This window comes from Labrus bergylta, chromosome 6, assembly GCF_963930695.1.
Source record: "Labrus bergylta chromosome 6, fLabBer1.1, whole genome shotgun sequence".
Lineage (NCBI taxonomy): Eukaryota > Metazoa > Chordata > Actinopteri > Labriformes > Labridae > Labrus > Labrus bergylta.
The window spans coordinates 11,315,017-11,326,039 of NC_089200.1; the positions used below are offsets into that span (position 1 = coordinate 11,315,017).

At 39.2% G+C, this 11,023-nt stretch overlaps 1 protein-coding gene across 1 annotated transcript; it reads left to right on the plus strand.

The window, feature by feature from the left end:
- The first annotated feature begins 218 nt into the window (after positions 1-218).
- On the plus strand, positions 219-10,592 carry abhd8b (abhydrolase domain containing 8b). The gene is made up of 5 exons (XM_065955734.1): positions 219-553; positions 5,637-6,425; positions 7,295-7,465; positions 7,748-7,964; positions 8,370-10,592. Exons 2-5 carry the CDS (start codon positions 5,647-5,649, stop codon positions 8,640-8,642), a joined length of 1,440 nt encoding a protein of 479 aa, XP_065811806.1. The 5' UTR covers positions 219-553; positions 5,637-5,646; the 3' UTR covers positions 8,643-10,592.
- Positions 10,593-11,023: the final 431 nt, after the last annotated feature.

Below are 11,023 nucleotides of genomic sequence, written 5' to 3' on the forward strand. Positions count from 1 at the left end.
AGATAGGCCTATTTAAAAATTCAAACATGCATCTTTTAACACAACGTTTGGCTGTAAATTCTATAAAACATAAACATGTGGCACATAGTAGGCCTATTTAGGGTTTATTATTATTCTTATTTTAATCTGTTTTGTAGATAGCCTACGGAAGTTATTTTTTCACTTGTTGTTTGGCGTCACTTAGCAGCAGGGGGCAGCTTTTCACGTCCACAAACCTAACAAGGAGGTCAACGTACTCCCGTCGCTGGAGTAAAAGCAATGGCATTCAGCTGATCTCCGGTGAGTCTCCAAACGTCCTCAACAATATTCAGCATGGAAGCAGATCAGTGGCACTCACAGATATGTGGAGCTGACTGTGTACCTCACAAAGATATGCTGTCTGTCGGCTGATACCAGCCGCCATGTGGAGGCTACCTTCAGGACAACAGAATCCAGATAAATTAGATTATTGGATTGGCTGCCACAGATTATAGCTCACCTGCATCCGCAATGCTTCATGAGAAACCCACATCTAACTGATCATATTTGACGCGGAGTTTACGAAAATAAGAAGGTAAGATTCATCAATGTATACTTTGTCATTTATGTTACAGTATTTTACTGAAAACAGACACGAAACAGGTCGCTGGATGTTAAATTACTCTTCAGTTAAAGACACACTGTTAAATAGCATCGGACTACTGTTTATATATATGAAATATAGTTTACTGCTGCAGTGGATCAAATAAAAAGTTACTTGTCTCATTTGTTGTATCAGACAATGAGTGAGGGGCCTTTTCAACTCTCCTTTGTCATTATTGAAAATGATAGTTGCCTTTACCTACGCACCGAATAGGCTACAGCAAGTTTCATTCAACATTAGAAACAAAGCTGAGTGAGTATGGCTATGTTATAATGAGTCACTAATACTGTTATGTAGGAAGTTTTCTGTTTACTTTTTTTTTTTTTCGGAATTCTCATTCTAATCGTTTTAGACCTTTGGCTATTTCTATACTGTTTTTACCATATTTGAACAACTTGGATAGACAGAGGGTGTTGATACTTAAAAATATTATTCCACTCTGCTGAAATCTGGCTCCCATATCTTCCATGATTTAATGTCTTTATACCACTTTAAATCAAACGTGCTCCACCAAATCAAATTCTGTTCAAAGATTGTAGACCAACCACTCCAGAGAGTTTATGAATCAGTCTACCATAAAAATAAATGTTAAGGATGGCTAACAGCATAGTCCCTGACTCTTAGCACACACAGAACACAGTATGAATTATTATGACACCTGAGATACACAGCCCCAAGTTTTATAAACATAAGACTAAAGCACCCTTTGTAAACCATTCAATTCTAAAAGTGAATATGGAGCTGAATCCCAGATCAAAAGTACATTATAGGCCTCTTAATATTTGTTTGGTGTTTGCTAAATGTCTCTTTGTATTTTGTCTTTCATTTTTATGTTGTAAATAGAGCTGCTGTGATGCAAGACAAATTCCAGACTTTGCCTGACAATTAAGTTCAACTAATCAGTCAATCAATCAATGTCACTCATAAATATGACAGTTACCATAGAAAATGCCCCAGCCTTGGACAAAAAAAACACTTGTATATAGGTGATGATTATAAACAACAACAATGCAGTGCTACAGTGCTGGTGGAGATTGTAATGTTAGTTCAGATTGTCCGCTGTCAGTAAAGAAACGTAAGTTTTAATCAGTTGTTTTTAAAGCATTTGTCTTCATTTAAAGCAAAAAAAAAAAGTTGATTCTTTGTTTTAGGTTAAACAGTTTTATATCGAGTTGTGGCATGCTGAAACTTTCTTAAGAAAGAAAGACAGAATTCAAAGGTACTTAGGTAACACAATTTATTGGTTATAATGTAAACTACAACAGAGACTAGTGATCCAGATTCAGTGTTTAGTAGCACAGAATCAGACAGGTGATGGTCTCTCAAACCAGCTCCAGTGACTAGCGTAGTTCATCTGCAGGACGGTGAACCAACTGTTCTTTTAAATCCTCACGACAGTCTCTGCTCTTTTCTGGGCATCAGTCCCCACTATGATTCTGTCTGATCTACGTTAGTCATTATATAACAGCTTCCTGCAGCCGCTGAACAGCACTGACTGCAAGAGAGATCAAACATTGCTTTAAAATAAGGTCCAAATAGAAGGTGAAATCACAGGCAGGCAAACTCACACGATAACAAAGCACAGCACAAACATTTTAATTAAAGAGAGACGCACTTACCTACTTTGCACTTAATCTGAACCTTCAGTCAGGGACACAGTATTTTGGCTACAAGGTGGTCAGTTCAATCCCTGGCCCAGAGTGATCAAATGCGACTAAAGGTAGCCTTTGCCTTTTCCTAATGATCACCATGAGTTGCCCTTTAACAAGTCAATTAACACCTGACTGCTTCAGTGACCCGCAAAAGAAATGTTGTAGTTTTAAGCAGGTAAAAAAAAAAATCTGTGTCCTTCTCTGGGTACTATAAATGGTCTGGTTTTGCAATAGTGACGCTTTGTCACCTCAAGCACGGATATATTCCAAGACTGTCTGTTTTTTCCCTTACCTAAAGGATGTGTGATATGCAAACAATTTAAATTTAGATCAAAAAACTTGACGCATTCAAGTCTTACAGCCATTAGTAATTTGCAAGTAACCAATGTTTTCATGGAAGGCACTCAATATTATTGTGCTAGTTTTTACCTTGTGAGAAACCACCTTTTTCTTTCTGTAAAGACTTGATTATGATGTAAAGGGCCGATAGAATGAGAGGGATAGGGCATGTTTGGCAGGTCTGACTTTAACTAACACCCCCCAAATTTGGTTATAACTTCAAAGCAGACTTTTAGGATTTGGCAATTTAAAGGAGATCATTATTAATCTAAAGGGTGAATGTTTATGTAATGAGATTTATTTTTGTGAAGATTCATGAAAATGTCTTGATTAAATAAATAATAACAATAATCATATTAATAATAATAAATTTTATTTACATATTTTTTAGGTATACTCGAAGACACTGTACATAGTTATATTCAGATCATTTGCATAATTGAAAGCACCCATGTGGAGTTTTAAGCTGTTTATGGAACTATCTGAAATAATATGCATGCGTCTATATGGCACTACAAAAGCAAACCAGACCAAAAGACTGAATATTTGAATATACTGAGGTGTTTTACAACAGGCAAACCAGAAGTGGCGTTGTTAACATCTCTGCAGAAAAGAGTACTACGTTTCACAGTTAAAAGTTCAGGGATTTTTTTTGTTGTTGCAGAAGAACTTATGTACAGGACAAGTTCAGCAAGGAGATCAGACGTACCACTTTGTCCACAGGGGTTGCCAAGATGGTTGAAAAATGAAAGTTCCTCATAGTAGCTTTAAATAGACTGGTGGAGTGATATTGTCAGTGGATGTATCACAGTGTGTTCAGTTGTCCTGTGTTAGAGGCAAACATCTAACAAGTGACCCACATCCCCCTGGTAAACATAAAAAAGTATGTCACGTTTATGATTAACTTTGAGACAACCCAATGCCATAGGCCCACTGCAGCCAGCCTTACATGAATCAGTATAAAAAAAACCTTGGCTATATTGTCATCAAAGAGGCTGCAGGAAAGCAATAAAAGTAATAGTATAAGTCACACCTTCTGCCTTAATAATGGATGCCTTCTGTTTGGGGGAAAATATTAAAGGTTAATACAGGTGATATCAAAATGGCCTGCACAGCCTTCTCCATTGGTTCACATACAGCTCTGTATAACACTGCTGTTTGGATAATGGATGTGCAAGTATAAGCAGAAAGGGTGTGAGAATAGACAGCAAAGCAGGGAATCTGTATTTCAATTGTGTCCACAGGCCCCTGATGAAAACAGGAGCTGCAAAGCAAATAAGATGTCAAATCACACAGAGGATGAGATCGTCCCCTGTTTACTGTTTTTATTCAGAGAGGAGACAGACAGATTGTGTTGTGTGGACTTAGACAGAGAGACGGAGAGTGTAATCCCCCGTAGCAGGGAGGGGAGTAACAGGAAGGCAGGATAATACTACCAGCAGAGAGACTTGCAGACCCTGCTCGGCTGCTTAGCTGTTGCCATGGACGATAATCAACTGACAGCCTAAAATCTTGTGTACTGTGTAGACAGTACATTTGAGACTTGCAATATATGTTGTCTTAATTATTCTTTAGAAATGTACTTTTAAGGTGGTACGTTTTTCCCACTTTTCAAATATGGAGTTAATACTAATTCCTTAGATTTTGATGTGATTTTCCATCAAATGTGAGGGCTTCCATGACTTTCATGATCTGAGTGAGTTCACATGTTCTTTATATGAGTCCAGTTGTCCTCAAGGTAATGATCTAACTCCTCTTCAGATTTACTGGGCCATACTTCAGAAAGGACCATTGATTACTTTGAGTAGTTTAGTGTTTTTAAATGACAGTGAGGCAGCGTGTGCCGGTGCGCAGTGGTCACATGGTGGACAGTTTAACGCAGGGAGCTATTACTGTCCCCGGCTATTAATACCACCAGAGTCCGCGCTGAGGGAGGATTCTGCTCAGTTACTTCTGACAGAGAGTGTCCAGGGTTTCAGTTGTAATTAGTCCCCAGACTGTAAAGGCAGATGAAGTTGTTTACCGGTACGTTTAAGGTTCGCACATACTCGTTTAATAAAAAGATTCAATGTTGTTCCAAAGATTGATGACAACAGTCACATTGTTTTGTCAAAACGCATGATATCATACTGTAAAGCAATAGAGTGATAATACAGTCACTAATAGTGGTGAAAAGTGACTTAGAACATTTACTGTGCTTGTAGTTTTTTTAGATTATTTACTTAACTTCATTCATTTTATTTCATGCAACCTTTAACTTTTACTCCGTTGCATTTCAGAGGAAGATATTGTTCCGTCTTCTCTGCTGCACTTATTAAATAATCTCAGTTGCTTGTTATATTGTGGATCTGGATTATAAATACAAAACATTATCTAATTATAATTAACTGATAGAGTAATTGAAATTAACTCCTCTTTTACCCACTGTGACATGAGTGATATGATTAATGCAAAAGTAACTTCTATACTTTTTAACTTTATATACATTTGAATCAAAATCATTGAATTGACTTTTACTTAAATCAATTGAGGAACTTTCACTTTGTGTTGACTTTGGCGCCCCCTGCAGACAAATGTAGTGTATCTTCACTGATCTTGTCCTGTACATCCGTGTGTAGAATTCATTAAGGAGAAATCTCCTTCATCCTTTTAACTCTCTTACGCACTACTCACTGAGACACTTGTAATGTAAACAAAGGCTCTTGTGGGATGCTTCCTGGAAAAGACATGGTCTTAATCCAACCCCATGGCAGCAGTTACAGGCGTTTAAAACAATGATAGAAAAAATCAGCTCTCCGTCCGATGGGCTGGTTTGCTTTTGTGGCTCATATTGAGGCATCATTAGTAGGCTACATAATAACTTCTTCCGCTATCAGGGATTTGGAGACAGATTGTTGAAAAAAAAAGTATTCATAGAATATATAACGGTTTGTTTGTTTGAAAAAAACTTAATATAGAACAAACAATGTTTATAACCTTTTTTTATTCATATTTGTTTTTTTTGTTGCATGCATTTCCGACAGGCTGGCAGCCATGCTGACCAGCTTTATAGAGGGTGTACTCTGCTGCCTGACCTCAAAGTCTGCCAACGTGGTAGTTCCTGTAGAAACATCAGAACCAGCTGATGGCTTCGAGTTTGTGGAGGTGAAACCAGGCCGTGTTCTGCGGGTTCGACACATCATCCCTGACCGACCGGTGGTGGAGGAACCCACCGGGCAGGGTGGGAGTGTCAGCTGCAAACGGAAGATCACAGTTTACCGCAATGGACAACTATTCATAGAGAACTTGGGTGACAGGGCGAGTGGAGAGCTGAAAAACTACCAGAATGGGGATACAGAACCAAACAGCACTGTGGAGGTAGAGCTGACAGACAACTCACCTCCTGTCACCATGCCTGAGCCCATGTCTGAGTCTGCAAAAGACGGGACCTCTGACGGAGCAGCAGGAGGAGATGCTCCCGCTGCTGCTCAGGCCGAGCAGTCGCAGCTTCCCAGGAGGCGCAGGCGTAAACCGAAGCGCACTGTGGTGATTGACTGTGAGAGGATGATATCAGCCTGCAGGGGGACACATTCAGACGTGGCTCTGTTCTTCATTCACGGAGTAGGGGGGTCACTGGACATCTGGGGGAGCCAGTTGGACTTCTTTTCTAGACTTGGGTATGAGGTGATCGCCCCAGACCTGGCAGGACACGGAGCCAGCTCGGCACCACAGATAGCTGCTGCATACACTTTCTATGCCCTGGCAGAGGATTTGAGACTCATCTTTAAGAGATATGCACGCAAAAGGAATATTCTCATAGGGCATTCTTACGGGTAAGTTCAAGGTCACTACATCCACAAAGAGTATAGTGGAAGGGTCTTTAGGTTTTGCAGAAAATAAATTTCACTAATAAAGTGAAAAAGTCAAAGAAACTTAACAACTTGAAACTAGCATTTGAGACCATAAACTAATTCGGGAAAAGTTTACTGCCTTAAAGGCTTGAGTAAGAAGTGGGTCAAGTTATTTTTTAACTGATGTACTTTGTATCTGCATTTTTAAAACGTGTTGCATCATTAGCTAACTTATCAAAAGCTACATTAGGTGTTTAATGTTTTGGAGAATTGGTCAAAGAAAAAAAAGATGCAGGTAAATTAATTTGGGCTCTGGGAGAGAGTGATAGACATTTTTCACAACTGAATGTAAAATGATGTACAGTGGACTAAGGCAGTGGTTCCCTAAGGACCCACCACCAACCCCGTCATAAAAATTGCAACCCATTTTTAAAATATTTTTCAACCATTAAGATTTTTTTAATGAAACATTCTCATGTTTGGACCGGCAGACAATATTTCTTTTTTTAATAGCGCAAAGAAACAAAACAAATAGGCTTTGTGGACTTTTTGACACAATTAGTTTTTTTTAGGCCCACCTCCATGACCCACTTTTGGGTCCTGACCTACCGTTTGAGAACCACTGGACTGAGGAATGTAGTGATGAATGTGATATTTAATTGACAGCTTTTGTTTTTCTGTAGCAGCTGTTTAATAGTCAAGTCTTAAAATTTGGACTTTAATGACTAATATGCTCTACAATGTCCAAAAACTTAAACGCAAAAACTAATTTTCCAAACTAACAGATGTATGTTAGTCTGACATCTGTAGTCTGTCCTGTGACCACCCGGCTTTCTGTTCGGTTCTCCCAGTGTGTCGTTCTGTACCTTCCTGGCCCATGAGTATCCAGAGCAAATTCACAAGATGGTTATGATCAATGGAGGTGGTCCCACAGCTCTGGAGCCCAGCCTCTGCTCCATCTTCAACCTGCCCACCTGTGTGCTTCACTGCCTCTCCCCCCTGCTAGCCTGGAGCTTTCTCAAGTAAGACACAGCAACACAACAGTAAAAGAGTACACAGTAACAGAGACAAATCATTGATTTGGTAGATCTATCTAGAATTAGAAAAATTGCTGCTGACATTATTGCTGCAACTGATTTAAAAACATTTTCTGCTGCTGTCTGTTTATGAAGGGTTAGTTTGCTAATTCTGGCCCCCAGTGTGTTCATTAAACCCACAGTTAATTATCACCCCAATCCTCTGTTTTATGTTGTTTTCAAACTATTTGTAATTCAGGTTGATCTCCCACTCTCTGCCTCCTGCAGGGCTGGCTTTGCTCGACAGGGTGCCAGGGAAAAACAGCTGCTGAAAGACAACAATGCCTTCAACGTGTCGTCCTTTGTGCTGCGTGCCATGATGAGTGGACAGTACTGGCCTGAGGGGGACGAGGTCTACCATGCTGAACTCACAGTACCCATCCTGCTGATTCACGGAATGCACGACAAGTTTGTCCCCATAGAGGAGGACCAGCGCATGGCAGAGGTGAGCAAAGTCTTTTCATCAACCAGTTCCCTGGGAAACAGACCCTACCAAAGACTATTCTTATTTTTTTACCATGTTTTAATGAATGGAAAAAAAGGTATTTTGGTAGGAAAGACAAGACAAATGCTAAACTAAAAGTCAAAATTACTAATTTCAGTCAACTCAAGGTGGTCCACCTTCCTCCAAAGTCGTAGGGGACACTTTAATGTCAAGCCTAATTTCCTCATGTACTCCTGCATTTAAATAATAAGCTTGTTTCATTTTATTTTACTCTTTGAACTGTGAAAAAGCTTGTAGATGTTGGCTGTTAATCAGAGGCCTGTAACCAGAACCAATGCCTTAGTATAAGATATGAAGAGTTACAATCTAACTTTTTTTTTTTTTTTTCATTTAACCTCCTTTCAGATCCTTCTGATGGCCTTCCTTAAGGTCCTTGAGGACGGGAGTCACATGATCATGATGGAGTGTCCAGACCCTGTAAACACACTCCTCCATGAGTTTTTCCTTTGGGAGCCGGCCGCTGTCCCTCTGCCAAAGAAAGAGTCCATAACACGCCCAGAAACTGCCAAAACCCATTCTGACAACACAAAGGCTACAACTGACCCTGCCAAGGTCCGACCTGCCACAGCTCGGCAGGCCTCGCCCAACTGCATCAAAGAGGAAAAGTCAGGCAGCTAAAACAAGAAATGCCTGAAGATCACAGCTGAAGCTTCCAGTGGTTGTTATTACACTGTAAAAGAGCAGGCCATGCACTCTGAGGGTCCTGACAAGCTGAGCTGGTTTTAGCCAGGTTATCTGAAATGTTCCAGCTTGCGGCAGGAAAGTGTGATTCTAGTTTTGTCAGCTGCCGTGCTGAAAGACAGAGAGGAGGAGCTCAAATATTGGGTTCAGAAGGTCCAATCTTCAGCGTTCAGCTTCCTGTTCCTGTACAGACTGAAAGACATAGCTGTGCCTTGAAGTGAAGGCTTTCCAAGATGCAAGGGAAGTTGGAGCAAGACTTGAAAGAGATACAAACAGGCATGGTCGCAAAATAAACAGTTATCTATCAACAAAATGACGCATTTGACTTTTCTGGAAACACGTGCCACACTGACACTTATTTGAGAAAAGATAACAGGTGATTGCCTGTTCTGGCTTCTGCCCGTCACATGGAGAAGAAAAGCAAAACAAAGCTCCTGGTGGATTACCTGTTACACTGTATCTGCTGTGAAGACACAGTAGAACTGACAGTATTTTAGAACCAGCTGAATTATCCTAATCTTTTGGCCTGGTTGAGTATTTTCACTCCAGATATTTAAATGGAACATAGTGATACATTTAAATGAGCACACAGTGTTTATTTTTACACTATGCTTTTGTTGGACGCTTCTCAGAGGTGAACCAGAACAGTTTTTCAGTATCTTTTTTTATTAAAAAAAAACAAAAAAAAAACAAGAAGTAGCCCTAACTTCAGTGAAAAGTGAAGACTGATGAAGTACTCAGAAGGACGGAAGTGAAAGTCAATTTGCCGCTTCCAAGATTTCAGGGAAAAGTGTGACCAGTCAAGTGTTTCCTGCTTACTCTTAACTATTGCAAATGGAGCATACCACTTAATGAACTTAAATATTTTACAGACTGAAGTGACTGAATGATTTGGCACAAAGCACGTGAATATAAACATGTTAAGTCTGTAAGAAAAGTGCAAAAGAAGGCTTTAGTAATCCAAAAATTCACCTCAAACGTTACAACACTTCACTTCAAAAAAAAAAGAAAAAAAAAGCAACAAGCATTTTTCAGAGTATTCATGCGTATGTGTGTTTTTTTCTAAAGATGTATTCTTGGGCCATGTTTGCCTTTATGGAGAGATAGGAATTGTTGAAAGGAGATAGTGGGGTATGGCATTCAGCCAAGGGCCAATGCATAACCGCTAATACATAATGTTGCATTTTTAAGAATTTAATTCTTCCTGTTGACAACAATTGACTTCAAGTCACCAAAAGGTATTATTATTATCTCTCCTGCAGTATTTGAATGCACAAGCTTTGATTATTGCTCTACTTCCGGAAAAAGCAACATGTAGTCATCGCTCAAGATATTGTAATTTCTAATATAACAGAATAATTTTATTAATTTAATTTAATTATAATGTAAATAATTTGTATACTTTATTAATCCTGCGAGGGGAAATTCAGTTTTACACTCTGTTTAATGAACATGAACACACACAGGCTGAAATACACAAATGCACAAACAGGATCCTATTGACATGCATTAATGGAGATGTCAGAGTGAGGGGGACTGAGCAGTTTTGGGGTTCAGGTGCCTTGCTCAAGGGCACCTCGGCAGTGCTCAGGAAGTGGGCTGGCTACTTTCCAGCTACCAGACCAATTTCCGTACCGGGACTTGAAACGGCGATCCTCCTGTTCCCAGCCCAAGTCCCTACAGACTGAGCTTCTGCCGCCCCAAACATAAATCATAAACATTTGAACATGTCATGGTTAAAGTCTGTCTGTGAGACTTTCACGACAATAAACGTTGGTGGCATTTATTGTCGTCCAAACTATGTTATTTTTAAACCAGCAAAAACAAAGCTCTATTGTATACGTATGTATGTATCAGAAATAAACCGAATGTATTTTCAGTAACCTCTTAGTATTGACGTTTGTTTGAACTGAATGCACATTAAATGCCAGCAGTTATGAAACCCATAACACTATATTTACTAACACCTTCTAAAAGTTTATTGCTGACATCTGTGCTGCATCTCCACAGGCCAAACAGTCAGAGAAGAAAGCTACTGAATATTAAGCAACTGTTTTTTTTAACCACTAAAATATTGCATGTATGTTCTTAGAGGTGCAGTACTTCATATAACAATCACAACTCTTAACACAGCTTGTAACTTTAAAATATCTTTTTGCAGAGGATGTAAATCCAGAACAGAATTTTCTTTTGTTCAGTTTTATTTAAAACATGTATACACACATATACTGTACATATATGTCTATATATATATATATAGAGAGAGAGAGAGGGATTTTAATACTTTGTATTTCTACTGGTGATGGATATTTAAAGAT

Bases quoted from the DNA above. Each gene is read 5' to 3' on its own strand.
- abhd8b (XM_065955734.1), top strand. From the start codon at position 5,647: ATGCTGACCAGCTTTATAGAGGGTGTACTCTGCTGCCTGACCTCAAAG. The intron at 6,426-7,294 runs GTAAGTTCAAGG...CGGTTCTCCCAG, and splicing joins CTCATAGGGCATTCTTACGG to TGTGTCGTTCTGTACCTTCC. The intron at 7,466-7,747 runs GTAAGACACAGC...TGCCTCCTGCAG, and splicing joins CTAGCCTGGAGCTTTCTCAA to GGCTGGCTTTGCTCGACAGG.